The sequence below is a fragment of the Electrophorus electricus genome, chromosome 11 (assembly GCF_013358815.1).
Source record: "Electrophorus electricus isolate fEleEle1 chromosome 11, fEleEle1.pri, whole genome shotgun sequence".
NCBI classification, from domain to species: Eukaryota; Metazoa; Chordata; class Actinopteri; order Gymnotiformes; family Gymnotidae; genus Electrophorus; species Electrophorus electricus.
In genome coordinates this window covers 11274658-11289114 of record NC_049545.1, presented here as the reverse complement: position 1 = coordinate 11289114, position 14457 = coordinate 11274658, and the positions used below count along the sequence as shown (strand labels likewise).

The 14457-nt window shown below is 38.7% G+C and overlaps 1 protein-coding gene across 1 annotated transcript; it reads left to right on the top strand.

Annotated features, from left to right (window-relative positions):
* The first annotated feature begins 5700 nt into the window (after positions 1-5700).
* On the top strand, positions 5701-13662 carry gabrg1 (gamma-aminobutyric acid type A receptor subunit gamma1). The gene is made up of 10 exons (XM_027023582.2): positions 5701-5791; positions 5898-6012; positions 8265-8425; positions 9176-9243; positions 9346-9566; positions 9932-10014; positions 10493-10630; positions 11208-11360; positions 11538-11737; positions 12130-13662. The coding sequence occupies exons 2-10, from the start codon at positions 5942-5944 to the stop codon at positions 12403-12405; spliced, it is 1371 nt and encodes a 456-aa protein (XP_026879383.1). The 5' UTR covers positions 5701-5791; positions 5898-5941; the 3' UTR covers positions 12406-13662.
* Positions 13663-14457: the final 795 nt, after the last annotated feature.

Here is a 14457-nt window from a genome sequence, read left to right as displayed (position 1 = left end):
ATTATAAATTCTTTTAAAATTAATAATAACACTGGCTGATGAAGTTGAACCAACCAAAATTGTTGCAATTAATGGTTTAAGCAGAAGAGAAAATGTGTGAACTATTACCAAATAGGTAAGACAATTGTACTGATGAAATAATGACTTAGTATTGTTTCTGTAGAAACAATTACATGTATTAAATCAGATTTCATCTCATTATAAATGTTTGCAGGACTCACACATCTGACAAAACCAGCTATTGATATTTCTAATGTTTTTTTTTTTTTTTTGCTACAATTTATTTTCCAATATGATCTGTTTTCTGCTGCTCTACTTCCTGCATTGTTCAGAGGAAAGGTCCTTCTGTGGTGATGTGGGGGTATGAATGAACTCCTGCAGACTCACAAACTGAGCTTTTCTCTGGTCCAGGGCCCAGGCTCCTGACTGCAGTAAAGTGTTTCCATGGGCAACCTCCCTCCCTGTGTCTTTGTGTGTCTATGTGTTTGTGGTTTGCCAGTGAAATGAATTTAACCATGACCTTGTAAAATTTCTCAAACATTTATTTTTCAACGTTGAAATAACAACAAATACCATTTCAACCTGCTAACTGAAGTGTGGAAAAATATGAAAGCCAAAAGGATGCGTTTGCCATGACAAGCAAACTATTTAACAGCTGAAGGTAATGATCTACCGATGTCATTAATTCAGAGAATTATTTCTTGTATTGTTTTATTTTAAAACTCCTATTATTCCATCATTTTTCTTCTCTATCACACACACACACACACACACAAACTGAGCACAAACTGCCATGCTCAGCAGGAGAGCTGGAGCAGCATAGCCTTGTGCTGATGAACTGAAACAAGTCTGGTCGATACGCAGCAGGAAGCCTGCTGAACACTCCAGCCTGCTGTGGATGCTTTCCTTTTCTCTCTTAGCTTAAAAGCCAGACATGCCAGTCAAGCAAATTCTCTCTCTCTCTCCATCTCTCCATCTCTGTGTTGCTCTCCCTTTAGCCTTCTCTCTCTCTCTGTTTCCCACTTCATTAATTTAAAATATTTTAATTCTCCTATTCATTCATCGCTCTTCTTCATCTATCCACATGCTTTGTTAAAGCATGCTACCTTTGAATGACCAGCAGAATTTAAAATTAGGAACAGTAAATGAGATGCAACACCTCAGCCTTGATGTAATAATTTAATAGTTATAATTATAATAATCATTAAGCCCAGCAGCTTCAATAGTCTTGATACTCTCTTTTTATTCTGTAAACATGCATTAAATATCTAACTGTAACAGATTCAACTCTGACTACAGAGCTGAAATTAAAGACAAGAGTTCTTGGAAAAAACATATCTTTGGATACCAACAATCATCTGTCAGCACAGATGTGTCCAGTAGTGCTCAGACATAATTCCCCTGCGCCACTCAGGGTCAAGATCAGGTGAGTGAGCCCTGAACAGCTGGGTTAAGCATAGGTTCTGACTTAAAGAGAGGCTTGCAAGGATGTCATGAAAGTTTGTTTCAGCTCACTTATATTGTATGCTACAGAGCGTGTGTGTGTGTGTGTGTGTGTGTGTGTGTGTGTGTGTGTGTGTGTGTGTGTGTGAGTGTGTGTGTGTGTGTGTGCGTGTGTGTGTGTGTGTGAGGGTGTGAGTGCATGTATGTGTGAGTGCGTGTGTGTGTGTGTGAGTGTGTAAGTGTGTGTGAGTGTGGGTTTCTGTGAGTGTGTGTGTGTGTGTGTGTGTGTGTGTGTGTGTGTGTGTGTGTGTGTGTGTTTCAGGATTCTTTACAGGATAAAACATTTTAAGTGAAAGCTTTCCTTTGTTTTTGCATTCCCTGTGTGGTTTTCTCTTTGCACATGGCCTCATACAGACACACAGTCTGTGGCTGTAGAATTCATTTGATTATTGCCCTGAATAAAAATAGAGAAAATAAATACAACAAAAAATTAATATAACACTACTGTCTGAATATATGAAGCCATGAATTCAATAAAATGTATAGTACATTATATTCTGTTTTTACAATTTAACAATCTCTTCATCTCTTTGTCTCTCTGGCTCTCAAATACAAAAATCTGATATTAAAAATGGAGCCCTAGAGGCACATTGGTACAGAATTTACAGACCTGATCAAGTCTAACGCTCCTCTGTGTTTTCATTAGAGTCAGGAGTAAATAAAAATGCATTGCAGGCCCTTCAGTGAGGCCTTGATAAGCAGTACAGTACTTAGTCACTAATTAATGACACTCACTAATATCCAGTTTTCATAAATCAGTTTCTGCAAACTTGTAACAGAGTAACAAATAACCCATGTGCATCTCCACTCTCAAATCTTTCCTGTTTACTTGAAGGCACCTTAGATAGACATTTATGTATAAAAATCAATGTTTAATGAAAAAAGATATTTTGACTTTTCATTTAGATATGAATATCCTGATATTCATTTGAAGCCATTCAACATATTTAAACAAATGTATTAATTTATTTTACTGTTCAGACTAATTATGATGATGAATTAAATGCAGAACTCCTTAAATCTAACATAATTCAAGAAATCTTTGCAAACTTAATTATTGTGAGAATCATGTTATGTGAGTACTGACAACAACACTGAGCAAACATTGGCTTTTTGCTGAAATTTAGATACACCAAAGCCTCCAGTATATACTGTATTAGAAAAAGGGAATTGTCACTGTCCCTACTCTCTTATGGGCAAATGTTCAGTTGTTACTATGGGGACTCCCCTTTGCAGCTATAACAATGACCCTTCTGTGAAGGATTTCCTCAGGATTGTGGAAAGCCTGTGGAAATTTGAGATCATTCTGTCAAAAAAGCAGTGAGATGAGTCACCGATGTTGAATGGGAAGGCCTGGTTTAAAATCAACATTACAAATCATCCCAAAACCTTTCAGTTGGATTGAGGTCAGAGCACTGTGTGTTCAGTCCACTGGAGTTCATCCAGACCAGTCTCATCAAACCATGCCTTTATTTTGCACAGGGGCAGTTATGCTGGAATAGGAAATGGTCTACCCCAAAGTATTGCCACAAAGATATAAGGATAATTGTCTAAAATCTATTTGTATGCTGTAGTATTAACACTCCCTTTCATTGGAACTTGAGCTTAGCACAAACCCTGGAAAACATCACTTGACAATTATCCTTCATCCACCAAATTTTACTATGTTTTACTGTGTATTCTGATAAGAAGCAGTCTCCTGACAGACCCAGATTTGTCTATCAGACTGCCAGACATTCATATTTGAGTCGTCCCTCCAGAAAACAAATTTCCACTGCTTCGCAGTCCAGTAGCAGTGTGCTTTACACCGCTCCATCTGATGTTTGGCATTGTGCATAGTGATCTTAGGCTTATGTGCAGTTCAACCTTGGAAACGTATTTCATGAAGCTCCAGTCACAGAGTTCTTGTATTCACTATTCTGTACACAATACAGTTCACTTACAATTGACTGGGACAGATCTAGTAGGGTAGAAAATTCAATGCCATGCTTAAACACCATACTCTTCAGTTTGATCCATTTTAATGCCATTGTTTGTCTAGAAAAGTACATGGCTATGTCCTTATATATCTGTTACCAAAAGGGTGTGACTAAAACACGTCAACTCAGTAATTAGGAAATGTGTTCACATATTTTGACAATATAATGTACTTACATATTTTTTTCAAACTTAATTGAAAACTGCAATTTACAAAGTAAAGGAGCGCATATATGACTTTATAGTGTAGGGAACACCATGAAAATTTCACTAGTCAAATCTGACTTTATAACAGCCTGTATACAGTATGTGTAAGTGTACCTACATGCATTACTCCATGTGTTGGTACAAGCTGTAATAGAGGACAATAATCCCTAGACAAAGGGACAAAGCACAAAGATGAAAGAGATTAAAGAGCAGGGAGTCGGGATTCCTCTACACAACAAATTGGCCGACTGTGAATGAGGTGTTGGTCGAGTTGCTTGGCAACTGTGGGTACATGCACAGAGCTTTGATGTTTAGCTTGTCTGACAGAAACGGCTATTCTCTCTGTGTGTGTATAATTTGAGTGTGATTTAAAGTATCCTTTGGGTATACCTTTGACTTGAATTAGAAAAGTTAATAGGGTAAGTGTTTATCATAGGTGCATTAATATGAATACATCTCATTTCAAACTTTCTTCTATAACAAATAAATCCCATCAATTATGCTGTAGCACTGCTCTGAATATCTGATATAATAACAAACCAATGTGGCCTGTTTGAACAATTGTCATTTTCTCAGCCAAAATTTCCAATGATTAATAAACTGTAGAGGGGTATATGCATAAGGATGTGTATTTGTGCATGTGTGTGTGCATATTCCATTGGTGTCACTGTCTGCGTGTTAGGAGTCTTTATCATACTGTCTCAGAATATTAATGGCTGACATCACCATGGTGATGTTTCATCTCTCTTCTTCCTTTCATTTTTGTAAGAACACACCTGCATACAAATGCGTCATCATTTAGAATGCACACTGATTTAATGATTGGCTTGAAAAAAAAGCCCCCTGATTTTCTTTAGGTAGTGCCAGCACAATTCTGATGATAATGATTGTATAGTCTTGTAATTGTAGAGTAGCATGGGATAGGGCAAATTTATTCATTAACAAATATTCATTTTAGTGCTTTTTTTCCATTCTTCTGTCATTATTAGACCACTGTATATTTGTCATGCTTCACTGTGTATTTAGGATGAAATGTAAAGACATTTTGTCACTTTCCTACACAAAGCTATTCTGTTCTATTCTGTTCTATGTCCCCTGTGTGTTGATATGGGATCATATGGGTTGATATGGGTTAGGTATCAGTACCACTTCATTCAGTTAATATCAGGAGTCAACTAATTAAAATTACAAAATGATATTTAATTCAAGTAATAAGTCATCAAATGGCAAATTCTATGTTGTTTCTTGAACTTCACAGATCAAATAACCATGATCACATTGTACCATGGTGTTTGATAGAAACAACAAGTCAATATCATGAGAAGGCCAAATATTGTATGACAGTTACACTGGGTACACTGTGAAAATGTTCTGAATAGTGTTTATGTAGAGATTGGGAGCTCTCCGTGGTCCTGAACAACCTGAAGCATGGACACCATAATGGGGACACAATGTCAGCGTGCTTTAGATTTATTTATCATTTCAAGTTCAAGTTCAAGTTTGGTTTATTTGTCACACACATAGTCATACACAGTATAACTCGCAGTGAAATGGTTGAGTGCTCTGTCCAAACTTTGTTTCAACAAGAATTTTCCATGTTTTCGTGTTTTTTGAAAGTTCTTTGGTGGACTATATTTGGAAAGGAATGGTGTAATGTGACCTTTGAAATATTCGATTGATTTTGATTACCCTACTGCGAAACGTATTAAAGGTGGAAGGAACTACATGAATTACGTAGGCTAATGCATCCGACACTTTTAGTTGTGCATCAGTAAAACTGTACTGTTGAACTATAAACTATCACTTTTCCAGTATCGAAAACAGCAAAACTTTGTGAGGATTTTATAATTCGCCCTTCAGTCACTGATTAGGGAGTCTATGGGAAGCAGTCAGCTGTTCTTACAGGCCGTTTCTTTTTCTAATTCGCGAAAACATCGAGTGCGACTCGCTCAGCAGACCGCCAGATGACCGAAGGGAAAACTGGTGCCGCAATCAGCGGAATCCCACGTTCACGTACAGACACATCGCGCGCCACATACTGTACAGAGATTTTCGTCTCCCTCTTTTCGATCGTTCCACTGGATCGCAGCGCCATAGGCTGAATGTATGCTGTTTTCAGCGATACCATTTGTTGAAATATTCCACAACCTCGCTTTCCGTAACATGCTTGAGCACACATGAATTCATCGCTTTTTCCTTCTCAATTGTAGAATTTCCAAGGCCGTTTTGTTCTGATTGAGAGTGTATTTTCGCCATGGTTATGCTGCATCGCCGCCGGAGGAAAGAGACGCTGGTCTGGCTGTTGCCTGGGTTGCTTGGGGTCTGGTAAGTTTTCAGGGCAGCAAGGCGAAATGTCGAGACATGTAATCGGTGGTGGACCTAAAGCCTAACCAACAGCGGACAGTTTGTTCAGTGTGTCTTAATGTTATTGCCTGAATTACACTCAAAGTACTGCAAACCAATACGAGTCGTTTTAAGGCGCTCAAGCAATGCTAAATTGCTGGGTCGACAGTTCGCGCTTGAATTCAAATTTGTTAAAGCAAAAGACAATTGTTTTTCCCCCTCAAATGGGTAAGATACGGAGATTCTATGTCATATGGCTATTGCGCGTAATCTGTTTGATAGCCCACTGCCGTTGCTTGCTTTAGCCAGTACGCGCAATGACACTCCCGTTAACAACCTTGGAGAGACTTCAGACCGCAACCATTCAGCAAAAAACAACAAAATCCGCCCGCAGTATACCATATAAAAAAATCAAGTAACCAAACTGAAATCGAATTTCTAATTTTCTAAGCTGCAACGGTCACTATATTCCTCGTTTTTAAGTCTACAATGCCTGGCCCCTAAAAAACTGTTATCAAAACGTTACCTTCTGTTATAGCTGTCAGCTTACTGAAGACGCCCAATTAGGGTATGCAATGTTTGCCGTTGTAAGTAAAGGGTCAGGCGGTGTACCTTATAAAACACGTAAGATCCATTTGTTTTCTTTTATCCATTATGCGGTAAACAAGAATAATCATAAAAAAACAAACAAACAATCGAAAACTCTTACTGTTTCTTAGTCGCCACTGAGAATAAATTCTTACAGTTGTGGCTTTCATTATCTGCAAACCGCAATTACGGAGAGCACGAGCGCAATCTAGTTCACCAATAGTAGAACAGACTATATCAGATGTTGAATTTCAGTGATTATATACTGTATCTCTCGGGCATGAGCACATGTCCTTTGTACATGATATGTCTGTGTTTTCTTGTCTCTGGTTTTATATATGGGTGGTTAAAATGTGGACTTGCAGTGGTGCTAGAATAGTGGGTGTATGGCCATCATGTTGGCTGTGTGTTGTGCATACAGACAAAGTAGTTCTAGAAACACATCACAGTGCCTTGCATGGCGTGCTTTGATCCCTAAGATGCAGAACATCTGAAGGTGGTCAATCCACACTTGCCAACCTTGAGAGCGCAGAAAGATTGAAGCATGGAGTGTCCCAAAAGGATAAAATCTTCCTCTAGATTTGAGTTTAAAAAAGTCATTTAGCATGGCCAGCATTCTGCCAATCATTATCACTGTGGGGAAGCTCCATACTAGATCTTTGCAAAACACAAAAGTACTTAGCAAAAGTATTTTAAATACATACTTAATTTGGCAGTGGCTGTCTAAGAGTATATAATAATAACCACACAGGCTAAGTTTAGTGTATTTTAAAATGTCTCTTCTTTAGGCCAGAGATGAAACCTTTTCCTCAGAACTTTTCTGACCTATTACTAATGTAATAGTCATTCCAGCGAGAGTGTAGCCAGTAATAGCATAGCACAGAGAGCTCTGCCACTGGGACTCAGGACTGAGTTACAGCTCTGCGGTTTCCTGCCTGAGGCTGGGGTTTCCCAGTTATATGCTCGCCCTGAGAGGAAAGAGTGGCAGAAAGCTTCTGCCACCCTGTTGTTATGTGACATGCTAGTCATCAGACACCCTCCTGTTCATCTGAACAACGTGGGTGCTTATGTTTCTTTTCCAAGCATGTTGAAAACACAACTTGCCAATAAAAATGGTACTAGCAAGGATATTTTTGGGCAAAATTGCTAAATTGTAAGAGCATTTGGCTTCCACAATCTTTCGCAATGACGTGGAAGGTGAGTGCTAATTTTAAGTGTTTAACCTTCAGCTCTTCCCTTGTATCTTGTGCCAAAGCATGGCTTCATTAATCCTTGTATTCTTTTATTAGAACCCCTTCTTTCAGTCTCCAGTGCTGCACTCGTCTAAGAGATTTCCTGTGCCACTGGTTCAGGACTTCAGCTCCTTTAGAGTAACAGATGATGCCCTTTATATGTTCATACACTCATGCTCTTCTTACGGCTCCCCTCTATCTCCTTGTGTCTATCACTCTTAGCTCATGAAAACCATTTCTACTTAGAGCTTCTAAAACTATTTTTCTCTTTTATCTGTTTGTAAGTCTGTTTGCCTGTCTCTCTCTCCTTTCCTCTATTACCATAACTCTAATAGATAATGTCAGGTTTTTAAACGATCTTTTCACTTCTTTCTCTCATCTAATGGATCTTGTTCTTTTTCCTTATGTTATCAGCATGGCTTTAGAGCCCAGTAAAACCGAAGAGGAAGATTATGAGGACGTTCCCATAAACAAAACTTGGGTTTTATCGCCAAAGGTTTACGAAAGCGACGTCACCCTCATCCTGAATAAATTACTGCAGGGCTATGACAACAAACTGCGGCCAGACATTGGAGGCAAGTTGTCACACCAGCTTTGGACCAGATCCCATCCTCCTGAACTCACTTCTCATCCCATCAGCCGTGGTCATGCAGCCATCACATTCTTAGAGATGCTAGGAATTATACCAGACATTGGAGGCAAGTTGCCTGCTCTTCTAGTGAAACCCATTGATGAGGGTATATTTAGAAGAAAGCCAAAACTGAAATGTTCTTGGTCTTCCTAATCCTTCATGAAACTGTTTTTGTTGCCTATATCGTGCTATATTCAGGGATATTAAATGTGTAGTGAGATACCCTGTTCATGTTTCTGTTCTGTCTGCTGGAGGGAGTGTTGAGCTGACCACTTCTCCGCTGTTTATACAAATTGATCTCAGCGGTGTCAGAGCAAGACAAAGTCAGATCAGTATTGCTGTTCCTTCTTTATCTGTGTGTTTATGCGCATGTGGAAGATGCAAAGAGATGGAGAGGAAAGATGAGTGGAGTTCATTATTGCTCAGAGCAGGCAGTGAGGGGGTGGACCTGTGGGCTCTCTGTGATTCATCATCTTTTTAGAATTGCATTGTTTTTCTCTGAGGCTTTGGAAATAGTGCAGCGTCTACAGTATCTAGACATTTCTTTTCACATGTATATTTCTGGTATGACAGAGTATGATGTAAAGATACTTTGTTCTGTAAATGCATAGTAACTATTGGAATCAGGGAAAAAGTATTAGTATTACTCAAATATAAGGCCAGGTGAGCCCAACAAAGCTGTGCATTGTTGCAGTAAGACCCACTGTGATTGAGACGGCAGTGTATGTGAACAGCATCGGCCCAGTGGACCCCATCAACATGGTGAGCTCATGCCAAAAAAATACAGCATTTGTAGATGTGGTGTTTCTAGCTGTCGTAACATGTATGGTGGAGTTGTCTGACATCTGTTTTTATGGTCATTAGGAGTACACAATAGACATCTTCTTCGCTCAGACGTGGTATGACAGTCGCCTTAAGTTCAACAGCTCCATGAAGCTCCTCATGCTAAACAGCAACATGGTAGGAAAGATCTGGATCCCCGATACATTTTTCCGCAATTCCCGCAAATCTGACGCCCACTGGATCACCACGCCCAATCGCCTTCTGCGCCTTTGGAGCAATGGACGTGTGATGTATACCCTGAGGTATGTCGCTGGTAGCCATTTTGTTTACCCAGCAGGTGCTTTTGGTTGACTTCTTTTGTGCATCTGAAATCTGTGCTTCTATACTCCTGTACTGTTTCTTTTATATATTAAAATAAATAAAAAAAATAAATAAATAATAATAATAACAATGCTTTTGCTATCTTGTGACACATACAGCTTATACTATCATGTAATTTTTCTGAAAATGTATAAAAGAATGAGAAGATAAAATCATTAAGCAAGAACACACAAACAAATAATATACAAATCCTGCACAACACAGTATGTTTAAAATATACTCTGTCAGACTGAACCTTTGTTGTGTTTGTTTTATTTGTTTCCAATTATAATTTTGTTTTTGTCAGGTTGACTATTAATGCGGAATGCTACCTTAAGCTGCATAACTTTCCTATGGATGAACATTCGTGTCCTCTGGAGTTTTCAAGCTGTAGGTGTTAAACTGTTACCATCGATTTGTCATTCAGCCTCAACCACTGCATTGAGCGCTGCTGCAATGCCTCTGTCAGTTGACCGGTCACACTATGCTCCACTAATTATAGCCATCCAGCACCCCAAACATTGCCCCAGGCCTGCCGCAGTTATGATCTTCCAACCCTGCCATGAGGAAGGACACTGTAGAATATTCATCCCTTCCGGCTGGCTTGACATCCCTGTCTTTCTGTGTGTGTCATTCCCACATATGTCATGTGCTCTTTTTCTCTCAGCTTCCAATATGTGTCATCATTCACTGTGGGCAGAATGGAGAGGTGTGTGTGTGTGTGTGTGCAAGTGTGCACAAAGTGCATTTGTGCTGCACACTAGAGCTGACTGTGTGGGTTTGGCTCTGTGTGCTTTATGGGGAAAAGCTAAATATATCTTGCTATGTGTATGTATGTTTTTTTTGTTTGTTTGATTTTTAATTTCAGATGGATACCCAAAGAATGAGATTCAGTATAGATGGCAGCGACGTGCTGTTGAGGTAGCAGATCAGAGATACTGGAGACTTTACCAGTTCGCCTTTATTGGACTGCGGAACACTTCGGACGTGGCAAATACTCAGTCTGGTGTGTGAAGTGTTTGTAAAACAGTTTGAAGTTGGCTTTACAAACCAACTTTAAAAGATGAAATGATTGACCTTGACTGGAAACAAGCTTGACTTGAAGCCAGCTATTTGACAAGAGAAAACTTCAAATTCCACTATGAAATATCTGAGGCATTAACCTCTTAAACTACAGGCATACTATTAACTTATTGACATCATTAGACATATTTTTCAAAAACTATAGTTCATTATTCAGCAGCTAGACAAAATATAAAATAAAAAGTACTCCAAGAATAAGGAAAGATTCTGGACACATCACTATATCTATCAGTGTCTATCAAGTATAAAGGGTTAGAATTCCAAATGCGAGCTATCCTAGCTGAAGGACAGGCTTTATTCAAAGTCTGGAGAATAGCTGGAAAGTTCATGTGTCCTATTAAGAAAAAACAAAATGTTAGAAAGTGAACAAAACCAGAAATTTGGCTTTGTCAAGCCAGAATAATACATAATTCATACAATAATACATAATACATACAATATTACAATACAATAATACATATTGTGGCACTGAATTTGATGACTATATTTTTGTTCTTTAGGAGAATACGTGATTATGACGATCTTCTTTGACCTCAGCCGGAGAATGGGCTACTTCACCATCCAGACCTACATCCCCTGCAGTATGATAGTAGTGCTCTCCTGGGTGTCCTTCTGGATCAACAAGGATGCAGTTCCTGCCAGAACGTCTTTAGGTAGCCCTCTAGCTGGTGATGTTCCTCAGCCCATCAGCTGATGCAGAGCACACAACTCTTTGTCAAAGCCTCTTTAAGTGACTGAAGTAATATTACATTCCTTTAAGGAAAATCGTTAGAGGTTTAGCCCAGTTAGGCTTTACTGTGCTTAACCACACATATATTTCATCGGTGCAGGTATCACCACCGTACTTACCATGACAACCCTCAGCACCATATCCAGGAAGTCATTACCCAAAGTGTCATACGTGACGGCTATGGATCTGTTTGTGTCCGTTTGCTTCATCTTTACCTTCGCTGCTCTTATGGAGTACGGGACGCTGCACTACTTCACCAGCAATCGGCAGGACAAGAAGACCAAGAGCAATAGTGCACCGGTGAGCTAACTGTGCTTGGGGGACAAGCAGCGCAAAAGCAGTTAAATGCTAGAATTAACATGAAAAAGAAGAGAATACATGTGATTTTAGCTAATCTCTACAACAGGCATACCTAGATTAAATAACATTTTGCCTTTAGGTCTTTAGAACAAAACACACTTTTCTAATAATTTCTCTCAAATTCATTTTCATGTACATAGCTTGACTTACCCACTATATCTATTATTTAAAGACAAAATGGCCGGTGGTACCTCTAAAATACATAATATATAAACATAGTATACATAATTTTTTATAATTCTGAGACTTTTGCAAAGGCCTAGGAGATCTTGGCAGCATGCAGCTGAACAGATGATAGGCTCTTCATTCGTTCCTAATTTTTTCTGTGCTAGAAATCGAGCATGATGAACATCAGGCCAGGGACATCTCTCCTCCAGATGAACAACATCGCCCCCTACCATGAGGATGACGATTACGCCTATGAGTGTTTAGATGGGAAAGACTGCACAAGCTTTTTCTGCTGTTTCGATGACTGCCGCTCAGGGGCGTGGCGTGAGAACAGGATGCATGTCCACGTGTCCAAAATCGACTCCTACTCACGAATATTCTTCCCAACTGCTTTCGGCCTCTTCAATCTCGTGTATTGGATCGGGTACCTGTATCTATAAAATTAATACAGGAGAGAGATGGACTGATTTAAAATATAAAATATGTGTGAAAAACCACTTGTTAATTCTCCATCCTCTTGATACAGTATTTGAGCAGTTAGGAGCCTCAGGGTGAGAATGTGTTTATGAAGAAAAGAAATGAGAGGTGCATGTGACATATTAGAGATATTATATTGCCATATTGCAGTTTACTAAATATTACCAGCAGAAACCTTCAAATGTTCTGGAAGACTGACAAGGTGATGTAAAGATGATGTTAAGGTGATGTTAAAGACTATTATGTTCTTGTTCCATTGCAGAGAGCGGCGTGCCAAACAAATGAATCTTACATAGTTACCTTGCTTAGTGCAAAAACATATACAAGCTATTTATAGTGCAATGAAAGCTATAATTTTAAATATTCTTGCACTGTCACAGCTAAGGCACATCTAAAACATTTTTCCACCCTGTTTTGTGGGAAAAAAATATTAAAACATTTTCAATCTTCAAGCATAATAAATAGATCCTAAAGATAGTAATAGCTTCTTAAATGCATTTAACAAGAAATTTCAAAGAATTAACATATTCACTAATAATAGCTCTTTAGATGTAGGACTTTAACCAATTTTTATTATAAAGATGCTAGTATAATTACATGCTTATATTCATAATATTCAGCTTCCTTGCGCCTTATCAAACCAAAGCATAAGTAGTCAGAGCATAAGGTTATGTGAAATAGATTTTGATGTGTTTAACTTTAAGCCATTTTATTGGAATTAGCCTACGCCACTTGAAAATGTGGTTAATTCTCAGACTGTAATAACTGACATGGAAGAATCTCTCATGTTGCACTGGTCTGATGTGTCTATCACTTGTTTATATATACCTGCTGCAGGTAGTTTATGTTACACTTTTCAGTTGAGGCTATGCATAAAAGTGGCTCGGCGGGTAATGAATCCAAATAGTCTACTTTGGGGAGCAAGTCTGGTCTTTCAGTCTGATCCAACTCTGTCGGCATGTCAGGAGCGCGTACTGTCAGCCAAGCCAGCACACCAGTTCATAATTCACAATTGTCATCTTATAACGAAGCCATTGATGCCTTTTTTAGAGTTAACTCTTGGTTAGGCCAGTCTGCATCTTTTGTTGGTTCCATGGTTGGGCAATATGTTAAATGTGGAACATTGTAAGCATGACACTCTTCTCAAGATGATGATCTTATCGTGTTATTGTGCAATTCTAACTTAGTCATCAGTAATCATATAGTTGTATAAAAGCAGTGTGTCGGGTGGGGTGAGAGTTGTCAAGTCTATCTCTTAATGCTACTGTCTGATCTTCTTTTCCTCCAACGCGTTCTCATATTACTGTTGACTTGTTTTATTTTCATGGTTACTTGTTGTATGATTTGTGTGAGAATAATTCATAATACATATTTGAGTCATAATACCCACTCTTTCAAAGTCAGTGCTTAATGAACATTTAGCGCACCCTATGCAGAATGCAGGATCTAATAGCAATGTATACAACAAAGCCTATTTATATTTTTGCATATAAATAGATGATTTAGGCATAAAAATGTTATTAGATTTTTTATAGCCATTGTTTGCTTTTATTCTCTCTGAATAAAAGTCAATGGTTTGCATGACAGCATGTCTGCACTAGTGTGTGTGTGTGTGTGTGTGAGTGCATACACCGGTGTGTGTTTGTGTGAGCACAAGGCTGCCTTTGTCTTTTGTTTTGCTCTACCCACCCCACCACCCTTGTTCCAGATGTTGTGGGTCTGTCCTGTGTTCCTGTCCTCTCTCTGTGCAGTGCTCCTCACCTATTAATAGATTTGTGTAGTCCGTGAAATAAACAAATTCAACACTGTGAAGAAATAAATATGTGCCTGAAAAAAGCTAAATAAAATTCTCTGCTCTTTTTGTTTCAGGAACCCATTAATATGTGAAAGTAAGAAGCATGGATGTAGAACAAAACAAGACTATGTTTATGTTTCTCAGGTGACTAGTCTTGTTACATGATATTTATAATCCTATTAACTTTTCCAATTAACTTTTCATCTTATGTGGTGAGTCT

Excerpts from the sequence above, each read along its gene's own strand:
- gabrg1 (XM_027023582.2), top strand. The coding sequence starts at position 5,942 with ATGGTTATGCTGCATCGCCGCCGGAGGAAAGAGACGCTGGTCTGGCTG. Across the intron at positions 6,013-8,264 it reads CCTGGGTTGCTTGGGGTCTG|CATGGCTTTAGAGCCCAGTA; the intron begins GTAAGTTTTCAG and ends TTATGTTATCAG. Across the intron at positions 8,426-9,175 it reads ACTGCGGCCAGACATTGGAG|TAAGACCCACTGTGATTGAG; the intron begins GCAAGTTGTCAC and ends GCATTGTTGCAG.